The sequence below is a fragment of the Carettochelys insculpta genome, chromosome 4, assembly GCF_033958435.1.
Source record: "Carettochelys insculpta isolate YL-2023 chromosome 4, ASM3395843v1, whole genome shotgun sequence".
In the NCBI taxonomy this organism is placed as follows: Eukaryota; Metazoa; Chordata; order Testudines; family Carettochelyidae; genus Carettochelys; species Carettochelys insculpta.
This window is the reverse complement of record NC_134140.1, coordinates 135,339,141-135,359,659: the sequence shown is the minus strand read 5'-3', so window position 1 is coordinate 135,359,659 and position 20,519 is coordinate 135,339,141. Positions and strand designations below refer to the sequence as shown.

Here is a 20,519-nt window from a genome sequence, read left to right as displayed (position 1 = left end):
TGTGTTTTGAATAATTATGACACATCTTTGCAAAGTTAGACAGAAGAAAATACATAGGATAAGCAATTTTGAGGGCAATTAATTACTTACGGAAAATTAGATGAGCTTAACAAAATTGCTCTTTTCAATTACAGTAATTAAGAACAAATCTCAGAAAACAGGCCAGGTCTTTCCCAACAACATCTTGTTGAAACAAAAGGGGAAAACAGGTCTGAGGTTATAAGATATAGCCAGACAAATGATGCAATAATTCCAAATTCTGTGCCTGAATGCCCTAAGAAGATGGCCCAGAGTGATGGCAATTAACTGGGTGAGATTTCCATGACTTTGTTAGCAGTCCTATTCCCATTGAAAGCCAATGGGACTTGGTTGTCTGATGACACTAGGATCTTTTAGGCATCCCATTGTCTAGGAACTTGATCCTGTTTGCAGCTCTGCACACACATCAGCCTTGGGTTCAGATTACAGGTGGGCATGCCTAAAATGGTCCTGGCCAGCTCCCGAAAGCTCGTGCCTGTGTTTCCCCATTGTTCTACACTTTGTGCTCTCATTGAGACCCCGGTGACATGGTCCTCCCATTCTGACGTGGTCACAACATGCAACCCACCGGGTGACCAGTTTGCACTGGGCTGGGCGACTGAGAAACCGGGCCTCAGATCCTTGTCCGGCACTTACCTGAATTACACACAGCTTATTTCTCTCCTCCTTTGTGGTCAGTCTCTTCTGGCAGTCTTCTTGACATTCTGTCCCCCATCAAAGCTCCCCTCCCTCCTACTTAAGGTAAATCCTTCATGGTGCAAGGCCTGGCAGCCTCTACCCATTCTAAGCATTTTCAGTAACTGGGCAGAGTGCCCACTCACCATTGTAGCTAGTCCAGAACAGTTGGCCACCTGGCAATATCTTCTGGGGAAAATGCTGATGGGTGTATTACCCCACAGTATGTCCAACTGGATCCCCAAACAGCAGGTAATCTACCTTTTCTCTCTCTCCTTTGTGTGCAATAAGATCTCACCCTTCCAGCTGATTCTGGCCATTTTAGTCCAGTAAAAGCTATTCCAGAGAGGTGGTGCTTAATTCATGCCAGGGCTTGCCAGGCCCCTGAGCTGTGGCACCTCTGGGCTTGTTGAGTCAGTTAAGAATGTAAAAACAAATTGCTGAAGCCTCCTCCTTCCCCCGCAACCACCTCTTTTATTACAAGTGAAGCACTGGCTGGATGTCACCCTCCAGGGCAGCACCTGAGAACATGGATTTTGGACTGTTCCCTTGGAGTTGTTCACTGGCAGCCAGTGAGAGTGATTTTTTGTCGTCAGAAGGGGAAGCTGAGGAAGCATGAAGGGGCTGGGAGGACACAAAGGAAAAGGGATAAAATCTTGTTGATGGTTGAGAGAATGAGTAGCTGAAACTGTTTCATGAAAATCCATGTGACATACATTAGTGGTCTAAGTGTGTTTAGGAAATCTGGCTCAATGCCAGCCTTTCATGTTGGGTCTTGTTACAAAATGTAGAGCCAAATTCTTTAAGTAGCCTTTTATATCCCTATTGATTTTTCAGAATGAACACATTTGTTTTCTGCAAGAGCATCTCTGGACTTCAGGTCACTTACTGTAGAGTTTTCAGAAGTTGCCTCAATTAATTATTGCTCACCCTAAAATTGAAGAAAAAAATAACCAGATGTGCTAAATCCCATGGTAGATAGGAATGGAAAATATCACATTTTGTTCTCGTTTCTGTTTGACTCCAGGGACTCTCGTTTTAGGGAAGGTATAGTTTAATCACATGGGGTGAAATGCATTATACACATCATTTCAAGTCATGTCTGAGGAGCATGCACAGCCTCGGTGCCTTTATTCAGCATGGAAGCCAAGTTAGGTTCTGCTCACCTTGGGCCTCCATCTTTGCTCACCAGACCACTTACGTGCAGAGTGACTAATTGTATGAGGACCTCTGGCCACTTTTCATCAAGCATCAACCTTTAACTAGCCTCAGGAATAAGGGGGGAACACTTTGAGATACCAGAGGTGTTTTTAGTTAGAAAAATTTATAATTAAACCATCAGGTGTGTAGCTGCATAAATCATAGCATCTGTTGTTGGTTAGTTATTTATGTTTTTAATGGGGTGTTTCACTTCAAAGTTGGCTGGAAACCTACATTTTGTAAAAATATAATAAACAAAATAACTTACCTTATACAAAATAAGGCAAATAGAAATTATTCCATTATCAAAAATCCAGACTTACTTATTTGTTTCTGTTGCGGTGGCAAAAAATGCAAGAAAACTGCATAAATAATTAAAATAATTGAATTTCAAATGTTTGTGTGAGTTGTAATAATCTGTATTGGTGGTGGGTCATACGTGAGGAAGTTTGAAGTAATGTAGGACGTAGTCACTGTCTATTTAAAATGCTAGACTCAGCTGTTCACTTGCACTCTCTTATTTCTGGTCATCTGTGACGTGTGTGTGAGGGAGAGAAAATATATCATAACAGGGAGGCTATTAACAGTTGAAAGGCTTTTCAGGGTACCTATGCCTCAGTCACCTTTGTAACCCTGCCTCCTGTGAGTGGCTGAAGTACTTGTGCTTAACTGCATGGCTGTCTCCTGACACCATCAGCCCTGGTACCCTCTAAGCAAGCACCTCTGGGCTATGCCAGCCCTTACTTTGCCTTGCAGGTTACCAGCAGGTGTGTCCTAGTCTCCTGTGAAGCATTCCTCTGTACCTAGCCCCTTCTCTGTTGAGCACTCAAGAGAGATGCCAGGTCTGCTGTCCCCAGGAGTAGGTTGTACGCACCAGCTTGTGTGATTCAGCTCAGGATCAGCAGCTAACTTAAGTGCACAGCTCTGAGATATGTGTAGAGTGAAAACAACAATAAATGTATTAGTAAAAGTGCAAGATGCACAAAATGTTGAGAAAGGATAATGGAAGCGAAAGGTTACATGCAAAACACAATCAGAACATGGTTTCTGGAGACTAAACTGAAAGAGGAACTGTCTGTCCAGAGACATTTATCTCACCTTGGAGATCTGCTGCTGCATTTTCATCCAGTGCTGCTTGAGATCCAATTTCAGTAATGTAACTGCTCTGCCTGATTACTTCTTCAAGGAAGGATAAAGGGATGTCCTCCTCCGTGCATCCCCCAGAGTTCAGTGGTTTTAGCCAGAATCAGGATGACCTCCTGTAGCTTGTTCTCTAGTTCTGTTGACTTTATCTCCCTTTCCCATAGACTTGGTGTGGAAATGAGGCTTCCGCTCTGTTGACTTAATATCTTGTGTCTGATCCTTGTCTGTGAGCTGTGCCTTGATGCGGACTTCGGGAACGCATTTGTAGTAGACCCATGTAACTGCTTATGTAGGACCTGTACCTACATTTCACAATAACTTTAATAACCAGTGTGATCCTGGCTTTCATTTTTGACTTTACACGTGACGTTCCTTGGTGAATCAGTGTGCAGACCAGAATCAAGTGGTTTTTTTTTTTAAACACACAGCCTATCTTTTCCACTTTCATCCCTTCTCTATCTTGAGAGCTCCAGGAGGCTCTCCACTCTAAAACCAGATCATGTAGTTAGCTGCCTAAATGGAGACATAGGAGCGTAACTTTAGACACCAGTTTATGAAACTCTTCATCCTGCAAAAATTGAAGGGAAGACAGAAGATAAATTGGACGCTTCTTTCTCACTGTGTAAGAACAAGGTTGCCCAGTAACATGGAACAACATATAGTTTAAATCTGATTTTGAGCGTATTACACAAGGCAGAGTTAACCTATGGAACTTATTGCCGCAAGTTATGATAGAGGTTTCTGTTGGATTCAAAAATGTCCAGGATTTCTCTGTGGATAATAAAGCCATCCACCATTAGATCAGCTAGGGTCAAAAGAAAAGCAGGGTTTAGATGCGTGTGTCTCAGAGCATAAAGTAATCCCTAGTTGCTAGGGATAAGGAAAAAAATATTCCATTGGATGAGGGTGCACAGATTATAAATAGACTCTCTCTACTGGTTCCTCATTTGTGTCTCACAAAGCTTACTGTGACTGATGTTCATTTCACCCAAGATTTAGGGTTGTATTTTATTTGTTTGTATTATATGCCAAAGTTTTATGGCTGTCAGCTACATTTTACCTCAGTCAGGCATTGGTCATATATTTAATTCCAAGTGTTGTCCTTTTCCTGTAAATTTTTTGTGTGCAATGCCAGCGATAACACTACATGAGCAGTAACAACATACAACACCTATGGACTTTACCAGGAAACAAATTCTACTCTGATATTGCATTTGCGAGAACAGATATTTACATCTGAGCTAAAGTTCTTAAAACTACTTTAGTTTTTAAAATCAAAACAAGGGATCAAATGTTAGTGACTTAGGCGCCCAAGTTCCATGGGCCAGAAGTATGAAATCAGTGGGAGTTATGTACTTAATCTTCTCACATGCTTTTGAAAATCCCTCTAGTGGCATATCTCAATCTTTAGGCACCTAAATAGCTCTGAATATCTGCTGCATAGGACTTAGGCTCCCAAGTGCCTCAGTGACTTTGGATAATGGGACTTGGACTTGCGAGCCTTTAAAATGTTGTGGAAATTTATTTTTAGGCGCTTCTGAAAATTTGGAACTAACAGCAAATTCAGCTGTGCTGAATGCATGTTTTGTTGATGCAGAGATAAAACAGGCCCCCCCGCTTCCCAAGTTAGAGTCCCAGTTCATGGAGGGAGCAAGAAGCCAACAGACCTCAGACCAGAGGCTTGCTCTATAGACTTCTGTTACTAGAGATAACTCTCTTTGCTCTGCCCTCCACACAAGAATCATACCTCATTCCTGCCTCCCACTCTTTCCCCATCTCCCTCCACCAGCTGCCCCCTTGGTACCCATCCCAAAGCCCCTCAAGATAATTTTTCCTCTCTGGCCAGTTCTCAGCCACCACCATACATCAGAGCTGAGACCCTTGTGTTGATGCTCACAACCTTCCTTCTCCTATACCTCTGCCCCAGATCTGACCTGCCTCCACGAGTAGCAAAGAAGGAAGCTACCTGAGGAGTGCAGAGTGGGAAGTGAGACAGACATTTCCTGACCTGGGAAGATGGTTCAGGCTGGACTTACTCCTGCAAGGAGTCCCAGCTGCCAGAAACCTGCCTCATCCTCTACCCTAGACCCTCAATCCATAGCCCACATGATTGTCCAGCTAGAAGAAAGTCCATGTCACTCCCTCAGGTGTCATCCCCCTGGGAAGCTGTTAAACTGGCTTTGCGTCTGGTGGGAAAGCTGCCCCAGATGGTCCAAACACAGCATGTAACCTTGAGAGTGGTTCTGTCTGCACACAGCCTGTCCCTGTGTGCTGCCAAGCTGCCGAGGACATGTGCAGGGAGGGTGGCCATCCTCTTGTAAGTGCGAGCTTGGCCTCAGTGGAGGCAGGAGAGCCCAGTGAGTGCAGGATGGGAGGTGGTGGTCAGATGCTGGAGAAAACCAAAGGGGAAGGCACAAAGCCTCACCACTAACCCAGCTGGGCTGGTGCGCTAGTGACGATGCAGAGGTGGGTGTTGACACTGGGATGGGGCTGCCTGCTGGCGTTTGGGGAGGTGTCAGTGCGTGCACAGGCAGCTTGGCTAACGAGTTGAGCGGCACTACTGGGCCATGATGGGGGACGGTTTTCCTACTGACAGGTGAGGTAGTAGAGGCACATCTGCCATGCCCACGGCCCCTGATCTCGGACCCAGGGAGCTCCAGTGACTCTCCTGGGGTCACTCCCAGTAGAGACAGGGAAAATAAAGACAGAAGTGCAGGTGGTCTGCCTGTCAGTGAGGTCACCCTCGGGTCATCTGCTGTTCTGAGGTGAGCTTTGGACTGCCAGAACTCATGTTCTGCAGTGGTTCTTGGCCTTGTATTGTGGGCATGACGGGCTCAGCTAAAACTCTGTTCTCCCTTCACCCCAACATCCACACTGGCATGCACAACTCTCCACCCAGCACGTTACACTAACTCAGCCACACATTTTGTGCAGGACAAACAAAGCAGAGTCCTTTGCATGACATGCAGGGCTAAATTCCCACAGTAAGGGCCAGATTCAGCTCCCATGGATGCCCACAGGGGTTTATAGGTATAAATGAGAACAAAAATTGACCCTAAGAGCTTGCAGACCATGACCATTATGGGAAGGAAAAGGGAGCCCCATGCCAGTGTTACAGAAGGGCCTTACTGAGTGCAATTCCTTTTCCGTCAGAGGTTTCGTTGACAATCCGCAGCGCTGGCATCTCCCCAGCAAGCCATCCGTGGTGGTGTTTTTTTTAGAGCTCGGGCACAATGGAATTAGTCTCTTCGGCCATGACAGGTTTCTGATGCAACAGGGACTGAGGCAGGCTGTAACAGGACCGACACATGCACACACGCCAGCAGAGCTGTCATTGGGAATGAGCAGAACACACTCAGCCCATGTCCCTCTCTTGTACCAGTGACAGCTGAAACAAGAGGTCATGGCATCAAAAGTGGAAGCTACCAGGAGGAGCAAAGGGAAATTCCAGGGCCTGTCTTGCTCCCTGTTGGCAACTAAGTGCAGGGTTATCCTAAGGGGTTAACTAGAAGAATGAGTGCAAATAATCTTGTGTTCTGAGGGCAGAAGAACTTTGTTTGATGCGGCAGTTTTAGATGATCTGTGATTGGCTACAGTGAGGTGGCTTCTTCATCTTGTTTGGTAGACAACACTGTGCCTTCTCTCTGCCCAGCCTCCCCTCCACACCCAAAAAAGTGGAAGTAAATATGCCAACACTTTCCTGTCACTTTGCAACCAGCAGAGAAGGTTTTAGATGATTTTGTAATGTCGTTATCTTTAAAAGAGGATAATGTTGCAGTCTGACTCATCAGTAGGGAACCTGGGAGTTACAATTATGGAAAGAACTAATGAAAAAGATAAGGCTTCTCTAATACACCCTAATATATTGGACAAAGAATGCCTAAGGTACAGTGAAGCTTGCCATCTCAATGTATCAAAGCATTCCAGGGTGCCTCCATTAGATTTGCTCTATTAAATCTGTCCATAGGCGGAAAGGGTTTTGGTTTGGCTTGGTTTGGTGTTTTTTAAATAGATTTTTTTAAGTCAGTTGAAATGTTGTAAGCAACAGAAGATGGCTGGAAAGCTGAGAAGTGATCCCGCGCTGGCAACTGTTGGTTAGGTGCTCTGATAAATAAACCAGTCTGGTCAGTGTGTGGTGGACACACCTCCGCAGGAGGCTGGGGCATTTTTCATGGTAGGCCGTTAACAAGGTTTGGTTATGTCTTACAAAATATTCTCCCTGGCAATATATTCTAATGTTGGTGTTCTTGTCTTTGTCCATGCACTCTTTAGCTATGAGGATAACAGACCCTTCATCAAGTAAGAATGACCTGAATGGCTGATAAATCTCATTTATCAGTGTGGTCTCATGAACCAGCTGTCAGATCAATACTGAAAAATCATTAAAGCTTCTGTCATTCACGTTGGAGGCAGAAGAGCAAACTGTGCAGGAAAATGGCCAGGCATACAGCTTCTATGCAGAGTAACTGTGCTGCGTGTGTATTGCCAAAGAATTGTCACTTTATCAGCTTCACAATTCTCAATTGGACATCACCCGAAGTCGCTACAAATGTTCAAGCAGTTGTATGTAGTACAGACTTGTTATACCAAAAGCAGCTTTCCTGTTCCATTGTGCTCTCTCTGTTTATCAAGGGTGTTCTGTTGGTCAGGATGGCTTTGGCTTTGAATTCTTTTATGCAATTTAGGGGGTACATTTTCAAAGTGATGCAAGAGTCTTAATCCACATTGAAGCTTACGGGGACTAAATCTCTGTGCTTGGGAAAATATCTCCTTAAAGACGAGAATGCAGTTATCCCAAATTGTCACTTTCAGGCTTTCAGTCATGCAAATATTTGATGTTTTGTGTTTTTCCATTCCTTGGGAACTGAATTAAAAAAAAAACGCTGAAAAATTCGTAATAGAAATACAAGTCTGTACAAAGAACTAAACACAAAAGGAATCAAGAAACAGACAAATTATTCACTTTATAGCAACAGTTCTGGTCCTGCAACCAAAAATAAACAAACAAACAAACAAGTAAATCAATACATAAAAGAGAGATAAAGTAGTATAATAGAATCATAACTTTGCAATAGACTTTCAGTTTGTTCTTCTGGTGAAGAGTCCTTTGCGTCCATTTCTCCAGTACCATTCTCATGCTCTTGTCATTTTTCAGCCCCCTTTTCAAGGGTACAGGGTGGAATAATTGTATGTAGTTTTTACCCCCTCTTTACCTGCAGGTCTCTTTTCCACATCAGAACTTTGCATATTATACCGTTTGTTCTGTGTGGTGCCTCTAACCCAAAGATTCCTTTCAGCTGCTAAGATAATGTATGTCTGCTACTGTTATATAAATTGTTTCCTTCTTTCCCTTACATCTCTGTGGGCTGAGACAATCTTCTCAGACTCAAGAAGTGGCTGCAACTGAAGATAGGGCAATTTTCCATTACCATGTGGGTCAGTTCTTAATCACCAAAATATATAAGTACTCAAGAGACAATTTTTGCTTCTACATTATTTTTTGTAAAAATGACTTGTTTTTGCAATTAAGATCATAATGTGTTCTCCTTGCTGGTGGAATCTTGGAAGGAAAAAATATTTAAAAGAGCCAAGCTATTAAACTTTATCAGTTGGCTAGCTTTCAGAAGGATTTTGAAGCTGCATTTTAATTTGCATAGGGCTAAATATTTATTCACAGAATTGACTGGAAATGCTTCAAAGGAGCTGGTTCTGGTTTGCTAGATACATAATAGGGATTTTTTTTAATTGTGCCTAAATAAGTAGTTACCTTAGGGAGCTCTTCTGGTCTCATGGATAAATCGTACGTGTTTTATGAACTTCAGTGGGCTAATAATACTGTATTCTCTTTCTAAAATTCAAAAAAAACAATGAGAAACATTAGCACACCAAGAATGTGCTGCTGATTAGGACAAATTTTTAAGAAAACACAGGGTTCAAAGTGAAGGCTGACACATTGTTCTAGCAGCCTGACTATGGAGTGGCATCCCCAGTTGCAAATGATTTGGCTTTCTCACAGGATTTTTCACAGGCTCCTTTTACACACACATGTGCACGCATACACTGTCTCTTTCTCTCTCTCTGCCCGCCCCCCCCCGCCCCCCCCGCCCAGCTCCTTGCCTTCACCTGAGCAGAATGCAAACTACACTCCATTCTAGCACAAGCCAAGCTTTTTCAAGCCTGCTGTCTTTCAACAGGTTGAAGAGCAGGCAGAATTCAAGTTCCATCCTCCCTATCAGGAGCTTGGTTTTTCATGTTCTCCTGCTGTTGGCAGCAGAGTGCTCAAAGCCTTTGCCTTCTGAGGCTGATGTAAAGAGAGGGTATAGATGAAGTGAAGGAAGCTGGGGCAGGGCTCTATACTCGGTGGAAATCAATCCAAAGCCTGTCTAATAGAAGAGTTAAAAACGAGAGGTGTGAATGGCAAAGGAATATGTCTGGGCAGGCATGCAGGTCTGAGTCCACTCAAATGAAAACCAGGTTTGGATGCTGTAATCCCATGCAGTTTGGTGGAGTTACTTCTGATTTGCACCAGCATAAGCTAGAGAGGAACCTGGCCCTGGGGTTAAACCTAGGGATCCTCAGCCGAGGCTGTGAGTGCTGCACTACCCAGTGTGGCCAGTAGGTGGAAGATCGCATGGCGCCAGCACAGTAACATTCTTGTTAAGGTCCAATCCAGCACCCGGGGAGGTTGACTGCCATTCATTTCAGCGGGCACCGAGCAGAGCCTAAGACTGGAGTAGGTTGTCTTCTGCTCCCTATCCTGCTCTTCACTCTTTAACCTTGATAACAATTTTTGGACCTCTCTGCTTTATATAGTGAGTCTGTTGTGGTCAGGCTATAGATCCAAGGAAGTGGGTCTGTCCCACACAAGTTCACCACCTAATAAATTATTTTGTTAGTCTTTGAAGTGCTACATGACTGCGGGTTTGTTTTGATAGATACAGAGTAATACAGCGACCTCTCTGTCGCTGTGGAGAAGGGTATTGACGCTCCATCAGACTTACTATTTGCGTCTCCATGAGATTTCCCCCCTGCAGACCATCCTAGCAGCACAAGTGAAACGCATGCTGGAGGGGAAGCAGCCACACATTGAGAATACGCCTCTCCCCACCCTCCTGCTTTGGGACAAAACTCTGAAGCGGAGGCACAGGGAAGCCTTCCCCCACCTGACAGCTCAGGCAAGCCACGCCCCAGAGCCTGCACAGCCGTTTGCAGTTGGTTTACCATGTTTTAACCAAAAACAAGGGGCAATACAGGAATAAAAGTGCCTTGCTTTTCAATAGGGAGCATTTAAAGAAGCTAATCCAACTTCACCAGTGAAAGAAGTGGGGGCTAACAAACAACTCCTTACAAAGGATTGTTTGGGGAGCGGGCGTAGCTTTTTCTCAATCATTTGCAGAAACATCATCTACATATCATTTGCATATTCACTGCTGCTGCATTACGACATTTGTGGTGCCAATCTGCTTTGGTTAAGATGAATTTCTGTCCTCATAACATTTTCATTTTTGTATCTCTCCTCAAGCTCGAAGATTCGTAAAGTGCATGGAATTTCAGAAGTGCTTTTGTCAAAAAAATAAGCTCCTGGTTGCTCTCTCTGTTGTTGTTTGTTTTTCCTTCTGCTAAAATGATAGCAGAATATACTCATGGCTGGAAGGTGTACTAATTCCTCAATGGATCAAAGACCAATTCCTTTCTGTATTTGTTTTCTTTCTCTCTGCAGGTCATGGGTTATTGGTGCAATAGCCCTTCTCTGCCTCTTAGGACTGACCTGGGCCTTTGGACTTATGTATATTAATGAAAGCACAGTCATCATGGCATATCTCTTCACCATTTTCAATTCTCTGCAGGGAATGTTTATATTCATTTTCCACTGTGTCCTCCAGAAAAAGGTAAGGCAAATTATTCCGTGCTTCATAGTAGTGAAACAGGGTATTTTGTTGCCTAACAACCACACTATAATGTTACCGATGTGCCTTGCATTTTTATTAAACAGACTTGTTTCTGTTTGCAAAATGAGGCTGTATTTAGACTGGAAATCAGAGAGATGAATGAGAATGAGATGCTCAATGAGAGGCTTGGCTCTGGCATACCAACAGTCTGGAAGCTGGAGATCACATTAGTGAATGCAGTACCAAATTCTTGTGTGTAGTTTGGAGGGATAATGTAATGTCCATGAGAAATGTTTGCATTTTAGAAGCCTGATTCTCTGTTCATTCTAGTCCAGAGTTACACTGAGATAATTTCATTGGTGTCAGTGATGACATCAATGAATTTCCTTCCGCATTGCATGGATATAAAGGTGAGAAGGATAGGGCTGTTTATCTTGGCTTAGCTTAATGCACGAAAGCACTTGGGAATCGCCTGCCTATATAGATGTATACACTTAGTGTTTGTTTTAGTGGGAACAGCATTGTGTATTTTCTAAGGAGAAGATTATCAAAAGTTCCTATGGCAATGCAAGATACACATATTGTTTCAAAAAGTAATCATCAGTTTAAGATCCACTCTGTAGAGCATAGAAATTCAGAGGTATGAAAGGCCTTAAAAATAAATATCTTCTACCATTGTTAAGTGAACTTCTTGTATAATGCTTAAGCACTGGAATAAATTGCCTAGCAAGGATGTGGAACCTCCATCATTGGAGATATTTAAGAGCAGGTGAAATAAACACTGCCAGGGTTGGTCGAGATCAGAGATGAGCAAAATGGGGGGCATGCCCAAATTTCAAAATGGGGGCACAGTGCAGTCATGTCCATCCTCCCCTCCAGCCCCTAGCAGGGGCCCACCACTGCCTCCCTGTAACTTCAGTTCACAGCTGTGCAGTGCTCATGTGCTGTGCTACCAGCCCCCTGCAGTCTCTCCATTGCCAGAGGGCCAGTATCACTTTTTGTCCCCACACTGCCGTGGGGGCCTCTGCTGCCTTCCCCAGCTCACCTGACCTGTGCTGCCGACATTCGAGCCACATTGTCAGCTTCTCCCAGGAGAGCAAGCTGGTACTCACGTTTTGCAGAGGCAGCTGAGTGGGGGTAAGCTTTTACTGGCACAGCCCCTTTTTTCAGCTTCCCAGAGACAGTCCAGGTTTTTGGGTTCCTTTTGTTTTTTTGTTTAAAGTGCAATGATGTTGATCTTTTGTTCAACTTTAAAGGGCTGCCAGGAGCTATTTGGGACTGCTAGGTAACTGATTGGGTGGATTCTTTAAGCATGAATTTTCTGTTCTAAGTGTTGCCTGGGAGGTCTGGGGAAGGTGGCAAGGCAAGTTCTTCAAACAGCAGCCCCTATTCTCAGCAAACCACTCCGTTCCCAAATAACTCAGTTCAGCTCCAGTCTTGTCATGTAGGTTTTTTATTTGCCAACTTTTACGCAGGCAATCACAAACAACAAGCAATCCGGCAGCATCTTAAAGACCAGCAAAATTCTTTATTAGGTGATGAGGTTCCGTGGCCCCTTCTACCTCCCCGCCCTCCCCCCATGGCTATTATTGCCACAGGAGTGTGACGCATCACTTCTGGGTCAGGGGGCCCCTGCTAACTGCAGGGACAAAAAGCAGGCCTGGTGTAAAAAGTTTGCTCACACCAGTGTAGATGCTGCTTGGTCCTGCCATGAGGGCAGAGTACTGGACTCGGCCTCTCGAGGTCCCTTCCAGTTCGAGTGTTCTGTGAGTCTAGGAATAAGGCCAGGATCTCTGTTCAGTTTACAGTGGAATGGAATGGAATGTGTTAGCACTTGTAAACTTGGACCCCAATCCTGCCCAGTGGCCTGTCGGGCTGGAAAATAATAAAGTAGAACTGGTGTCGTACTGACCTTTGGCCCTGTCCTCTGACAGGCCACATCCCAAGTGTACTGAAGTCCCTGGAAAGACTCCGATTGACTTCCATGCAGTAGGATTTAGGGGCTTGGCCTTGGCCCATTCAAGCGAACAGGTATCTGCCCATTGACTTGGAGCAGGAACAAGCTCCCTATTTATTGCATTGCAACCGATAGGCAGTCCAAGCAACACTTTGGCCAGCAAGCTGTTTGGGAGCAGTTTGAGAACCAGCCGCACTAGACCATTATGCTTTAAACTGAAAGAAAGAAATTTGGAGTCAAATTTTTGTTCCATGTCATTTCATCTCCAGAGTGATCATCATAACAGACTTGAATGCTTTAGTTAAAATCCGAACTAGTGGCCATGAGTCGTAAGCTCTTCAGTGTTCATGCATAATAATAAAATACAGGAAGATGCTGTCTTAAAAAGGGAGGTGAGCTGAACAGAGCTCAGACTGTCAGAAACATCGTTAGGCTTCTACACTCTGCAGTTATCACAGGAGCCTCACATGTTGTGGGGATTGTTGCCTAATTTTAGGCTATTCTGTCTGCAAATCTTGTTAAGTGCTAATTTCACTGAGGTCCAGCCCTGCACTGAGGGGGTGTTGCATGTTCTTAGGAGCCCGGGAGTGCATTTCTCCATGACACTTGTTTCAGCTCTCAGGGCTCGGGGTCTGCTGTGCTTGCTGACTTTCTGAAGACTTTGGACTTCTTTTTATGCTGTGTTTTTTGTGCACCCTGTTGCTCTGACTCCCAGAGCTCGTGCACATATTGTGTTTTCTAGCGCAGGCTCCCTTAATGGTGTGATAGCATTGGAGCACAAGCTGCCGATTTTACACTCTTTGGCCAGTATCTCTTTTCACTCAGGCCAGTTTTACTCCAGTGTATTGTCAATGATTTTAGTGGGGTTACTCCTGATTTACACCAATATAGGTGAAAGGAGACTTTATTTGGCTGAATCAGGAGGGTGGGGGAACTATTTCATGTCTGTCATGGAGGAGAAAATCAGCAGGTAGCATTAGTGGGAAGCAGGCGGAGGCTAATTAAAGCGATTGAATTATTTTCTCTCAGCAAAGGCCTGATTAGGTACTCAGAGCACACTGGGCACTCATGGTATTGTGTTTGTCTCAAGCTCTCGTGGAAGGCCTAATAAAAAAGCCCTGTAATCTGCTATTTAAGCAATAGTTCCACAGATAGGTTTCTGAAATGCCCATGGAAGGACGGGAGAGAGAGATTTAATCAGCTGGCAGAGAGCACAATGTGCTCTCAGACTAACCTCTGCTGGTTTCCTACTGAATTTACATTTCACGCCGAGAAGTAAAGTGGCCTTTTTCCACATTTGTGGCACAGCCTGAGATCACCCAGCTCAGCGGACAACCCATTTTCACTCCGGCCTTTCTCTGGTCTCAGTGCATGCACAGGCTAAATTATATATCCAGTCCAAACTTCTGCAGTGCCAAGAGCCTCAAGCCCAGGGAATGGCATCAATTTCTGCCAGCCGAGAATCTGGCTCACTTTGTGTGCCAGACAAACAATTCCATTAACTCATCCTCAGTCTCGTCTGTCATATTCCAGGACTGTATGGGGAAGTTTGCACCGTTCCCACCTGTTCTGAACACAGAAGACTTCATTTCAAAGATTAGCAGTTCCACAGTTTTCTAGTTTGTGTATCTGTATATATGCAATCGATGTCTCTGATACATTTCTTTTCTTGCAATTTTCTTTCTAGTCCCCTGCCAGAACCAATAACGTGTTAGCACCATGATGAGCCAATATGCCACTTTGTATCAAATCTACAAAGATATTAATTTTCAGTCATAAATAGAATATCCTTAGTTTCGCTCTGGCTGTTTTGATGTGTCTCCGAGGTAGCTAAATTCTTTTAATATCTGTGAATTGCATTCTTTAAAAAAAAAAGAAAGAAAGAAAAAGCAGTGTCTTATGACAACATAAAGGTAGAGCTCATGTGTTGGAAGAACGCTGCCAATATGTGAAATGGAATTATTCTAAATGTACCAAACCAGCTACATTTTAATGAAGCACAGAAGGGAGAAAACGTTGGAAATCTTAAGTTTTGATTTGGCGAGGAAGTCTCCCATTAATGGAAATTAATTTTTAATTGTCTAGGTACGTAAAGAATATGGAAAATGCCTGCGCACACATTGCTGTAGTGGGAAAAGTACAGAGAGCTCCATTGGCTCGGGCAAAACATCTGGGTCACGGACTCCTGGACGGTATTCCACAGGCTCACAGGTAAACGGCGTTCGTGTGTGGGAATGGAACCCTCCTTATCTCCCTGCTGATCGGATATCCATTTGTTCGGGGGATCTGTAGGGAAAGGATTCACTTCTGGAAATGAGAAATCCTCTCACATGCAACAGTTGAGGAGGGTTCATTTGCTGATCAAACCGACTAGGGGGTGAGGTGAGGGGATAAGCTGATTGCAAAACTGATGTGATAGATTGGCAGCACAGAGATTTTTGGTTTTGGTATCACTCTTTCAGTTCTCTCCATCCTCGGTACACTCTAATCTTTGTTATGGGAGGGTACTCGGTGTCAAAGGAGCTGCTTCACACTTACCTCAGCCTCAGGACAAACAGTTTAGGCCCATGCTTTGATATGGGACAGCCTTGAATTGAACATAGCTTAGTGACTAGTAACAGAGAGGGAGCCGTGCTAGTCTGTATACTATCAAAACAGAAAAGCAGTCAAGTAGCACTTTAAAGACTAACAAATAATTTATTAGGTGAGCTTTCATGGGATAGACTTAAGTGGGACAGACAGAAGTGGGTCTGTCCCATGAAAGCTCACCTAATAAATTATTTTGTTAGTCTTTAAAGTACTACTTGACTGCTTTTTTGTTCTGATAGTTTGGTGACCTTAGGTTGTAATTGCCATTAGCAACCCTTCAGCAGCCTTTCAATGAATTGAGGTGGAAAACAAAGGTGTCCCCCACCCCACCTCACGCCACCCCCAGGGCTAAGGAATGCATGTTTCCTGTGAGAGGGTTAATGTGCTAGCCCAACAAAATAGTTTTGCTGATTAAAAAACCCTAAAAATTTTGTACAGGCTGGGTGCTGAGACCTGGCACTTTCTGCTGGTAGTCATATTGATCAGTTTGTTGGTTTATTCAGTTTCCATAGTTCAGGGATCTCTGCAAAGAATCAGCTAAGATTCAAATAATATTATTTGTTTTCAAAACTTGGCTATGATCTCTTCAACCAAAAATGCAATTTTTATTTTTCTGGAGAGTTTGGCATGTTACTCCCTAAACTGTGTGAAGATGTTGATTTATGAAGAGCAGCTCATATAAAATGAGGTAGCTGACTCCTTAATCAAGAGAAACCGAACACACACTTATTCTGCATTACTAAAAGATCTAATTATATTTGCCAGTTCACCTATTAAATTATGCTAGAAACATGCACTGAGTAACAGTTTATAGCCCATCAGGAAAATATTACTGGTGATTTATGTTGTATTGGAAGCAAATTGTTATTTATTTTAAGTTTTCCAAGGTGTCATTCAAGAATTGCTTTCTGATATGTGTGAGGGACTATACACCGTCACCACACATAGTAATGGGACAGGGTGATCCAGATACTGCCTATAGTCTGCTATTGAATTCCCCTGAAATAAGGTGTCTTACGTAACACTCCTGTCAATACATCTCAGTATGACTGTTTGCTTTTTTCCGCAACTGTATTGCATTGTTGACTCATAGTCAATTTGTGATGCACTATAATTTCAGGACTCTTAACCGGTTCACTCTGTGTTGCAGCTGTTCATTTAATTTATTCCTTCCTCTGTCTTATCTTTACTCAATATCATCTTGTTGATTTCAGAATATTTCTCCCCTTTGGTGAGATTGTTTTGAATTCTAATCCTCTTCTCCAAAGTGCAAGTGACTCTCCCGGCTTATTGTTATCCACAAATTTAAAAGTATGCTCTCCACTCCATCGTGCAAGTCAACACACCCCATTCAATGAGCCCTCTGAGTCTGAGGCAAACCATTAGTAACTGTCTTTGAGTATGGGTCTTTCAACCAGTCGTGCACACTCCTTATATTAATAGTAACAGAGAGGGAGCCATTCTAGTCTATATACTATCAAAACAAAAAGCGGTCAAGTAGTACTTTAAAGACTAGCAAAGTAATTTATTAGGTGAGCTTTCGCGGGACAGACCCACTTCTTCAGACCATAGCCAGACCAGAACAGACTTAATATTTAAGGCACAGAGAACCAAAAACAGTAAGCAAGGAGGACAAATCAGAAAAAAATGATCAAGGTGAGCAAATCAGAGAGTGGAGGGGTTGTGGGGGAAGGTCAAGAATTAGATTAAGCCAGGTATGCAGACGAGCCCCTATAGTGACTCAGAAAATTCCCATCCCGGTTCAAACCACATGTTAATGTGCCGAATTTGAATATAAAAGACAGCTCAGCTGTTTCCCTTTGAATAGCGGTGCGAAATTTTTTTTTCCGTAACACTCATACTCTTAACAGCAGCAAAGGGTCCTGTGGCACCTTATAGACTAACAGAAAAGTTTTGAGCCTGAGCTTTCGTGAGCACACACTCACTTCATCAGATGCTGGTCTTGGAAATCTGCAGGGCCAAGTATAAATAAGCCAGAGCAAGGGTGGAGTTAACAAGGTTAGCTCAGTCAGCAAGGGTGAGGCTTGATCTGGAGGTGTGAATACCAAGGGAGGGGAAGCTGCTTCTGTATTTAGCCAGCCATTCTCAGTCTTTGTTTAAGCCTGAGCTGAGGGCGTTGAATTTGCAGATGAATTGTAGCTCATAAATTTCTCTTTGGAGTCTGGTCCTGAAATTTCTTTGCTGTAGGATAGCTACTTTTAAGTCTGCTACTGTGTGGCCTGGGAGATTGAAGTGCTCTCTTACGGGTTTTTGTATATTGCCATTTCTGATATGTGTGCATTTATTCTTTTCCATAGAGACTGTCCAGTTTGTCCGATGTATATAGCAGAGGGGCATTGCTGGCACATGATGGCATAAATGATATTGGTAGATGTGCAGCTGAATGAACCCACAATGGTGTGGCCGATCTAGTTAGGTCCTATAATGGTGTTGCTGGTGTAGATATGTGGGCAGAGCTGGCAACGGGGTTTGTTGCATGGAGGGGTCCCTGAGTTAGAGTGGTTTGAGTTGGGGGCTGTAGGTGATGACCAGCGGTGTTCTGCTCTCGTCCCCTATTACCCCTTCCTCTACTTAAGATACATTGATGACATCTTTATGATTTGGACCCATGGTATAGAGACTCTAGAAGAATTCCACAGAGACTTTAACAAGCTACACCCCGCCATCATCTTATGCCTTGACTACTCCACACAAGAGAAACATTTCCTGGACACTACAGTATTAATCAAGGATGGCCTGATCAGTACCACACTGTACCGGAAACCCACTGATTGCTATACTTGTCTACACCCTTCTAGCTTCCATCCTGCAGACATAACTAGATCCATTGTTTACAGTCAAGCTCTTAAATACAATCACATTTGCTCTGATCCAACTGACAGAGACCAAAACTGCAAGATCTTTACGAAATATTCATAAACCTGAATTTTCCACCGGGAGAAGTAAAGAAACAAATCGACAGGGCCAGACGAATACCCAGAGACGAGCTACTCCACGATCGGCCCAAAAGAGCCAAGAACAGAACACCACTGGTCATCACCTACAGCCCCCAACTCAAACCACTGCAACGAATTATTAAAGACCTGCAACCTATCCTTAATCAGGATGCCACACTCCAGAAGGCCCTAGGGTGACATGCCTGTTCTCTCCTACAGACAACCTCCCAACCTTATGAGAATCCTCACAAACAACCACAGTCTATACCCTGGGAATACCAGTCCTGGAACCTTTCCTTGCAACAAAGCCCACTGCCAGCTTTGTCCACATATCTTCTCTGGAAATACCATCACTGGACCTAACCAGGTTATTCACAGAATCAAGGGCACTTTCTCATGCTCCTCTACTAACATCAAATATGCCATCATATGCCAACAATGCCCAGATGCTTTGTATATTGGACAGACTTCTAACTCCCTTAGACAAAGGGTTAATGGGCACAAAACAGACATCAAAACACTCCAGATCCACAAACCAGTTAGTCAACATTTTAATGGAATGGGCCATTCTGTTAATGACTTAAGAGGATGCGTGTTATTGAAAAAAAAATTTTGCACCGCTGTTCAAAGGGAAACAGCCCAGCTGAGCTGGCTTTTATATTCAAATCCAGCACATTAACACGTGGTTTGAACCGGGATGGGAATTTTCTGAGTCACTACAGGGGCTCATCTGCATACTTGGCTTAATCTAATCCTTGACCTTCCCCCCCACCCCTCCACTCTCTGATTTGCTCACCTAGATCATTTTTTTCTGATTTGTCCTCCTTGCTTCCTGTTTTTGGTTCTCTGTGCCTTAAATATTAAGTCTGTTCTGGTCTGGCTATGGTCTGAAGAAGTGGGTCTGTCCCACAAAAGCTCACCTAATAAATTATTTTGCTAGCCTTTAAAGTGCTACGTGACTGCTCCTTGTATTAATTTCCTCCAGATTACATTTCTTTACTTTACTCACGCAAAAAAGCTCATAAGACTTTGTCAAAGGTCTTAATAAAATCAAGTTGTGTTACTGATCCTAGAGGGGGAATTCTTCACAACTATGCTTGAGTAGAAGTTATGTCCCATTCAGATTTCTTTACTTCCTTGCAGAAAAATAACTCCCTTGCAAGACCCTCCCCAGCAGGGCAGTTAGCAGACAGGTCAATCACTGCAGGGCAAGAGGTCAGCTGGGCTGGGGAGTACAGAACTTTTTGTATGACATCCAGAGCTGGGTCAGACCCAACACCAAATTTCTCCCCAGCAGTAGGAAGCTCTGCAAACTCCACTCCTCTGCTTCCTACACCCATTGCTCATCAAATGAAGGGGGAGGGATCCTCACATAGGGAGCTGCTCCCCCAAGTCCACCCCCTGGACAGCCAGCCCCCTTGCCCCCCCGGCCCCCATTCTCAGGCTCTCCTGCTGAGCCTCATCTTCTGCGTTCAGGAGTTCTGCAATAAACCACACTTCTCCTGTACCTGGACTACCCACACCACTGAGCCTCAGCCAACTGCACTTGGATCCACTGATCGCACATTCCCCATCACCTGACCCCCTCCTGTCTCCCACACCCAGTCCCAGCGCTGCTGAGCTCTGTACCCGCAGCACTCATGCAGCCCTGCTGAGCCCGAACCACATTCACCTGGACCCCCCATGCAGAGCCCTATTTCCACTGCACTCAGAAACCCTCAACAAGCCCCTGTGCATCTGGATCCCACCCTGAGCTGCCTGCACCAGACTTCCTCATACATTACCTCACAGCCCACACCTGGAGTCCCCTTCAGTAAGCCCCTCCACCTGTGGAGCCTGCCTTGTTGGGCCTGCCTGCCCGCCCATATGGAAGGGCAGGGCCCTGAGGTGTTTCTGGAGCAGGCCTGCTCCTTGCGCTGTGTCAGGACTGGGCGCAGCCTCACTACTGAGTCCGTGTCCCAGGGGTGAGCTCCACAGTGAGCTCCCCACTCTGTGCAGCCAGGAGCCTGTGCTCCTCAGTGGCGTGCTGGAGCCTCCACATTTATCTGACAGATACATATAAAATTTGCA

At 44.3% G+C, this 20,519-nt stretch overlaps 1 protein-coding gene across 10 annotated transcripts in view; it reads left to right on the top strand.

The window, feature by feature from the left end:
• Nucleotides 1-20,519, top strand: part of ADGRL3 (adhesion G protein-coupled receptor L3) — a 738,987-nt gene that overhangs the window by 646,328 nt on the left and 72,140 nt on the right. For all 10 annotated transcript variants that reach the window (XM_074993922.1, XM_074993917.1, XM_074993919.1 and 7 more), the window contains 2 exons: nt 10,778-10,946; nt 14,989-15,114. In XM_074993922.1, coding sequence (XP_074850023.1) covers nt 10,778-10,946; nt 14,989-15,114 — 295 coding nt within the window. The remainder of the gene's footprint in view (nt 1-10,777; nt 10,947-14,988; nt 15,115-20,519) is intronic.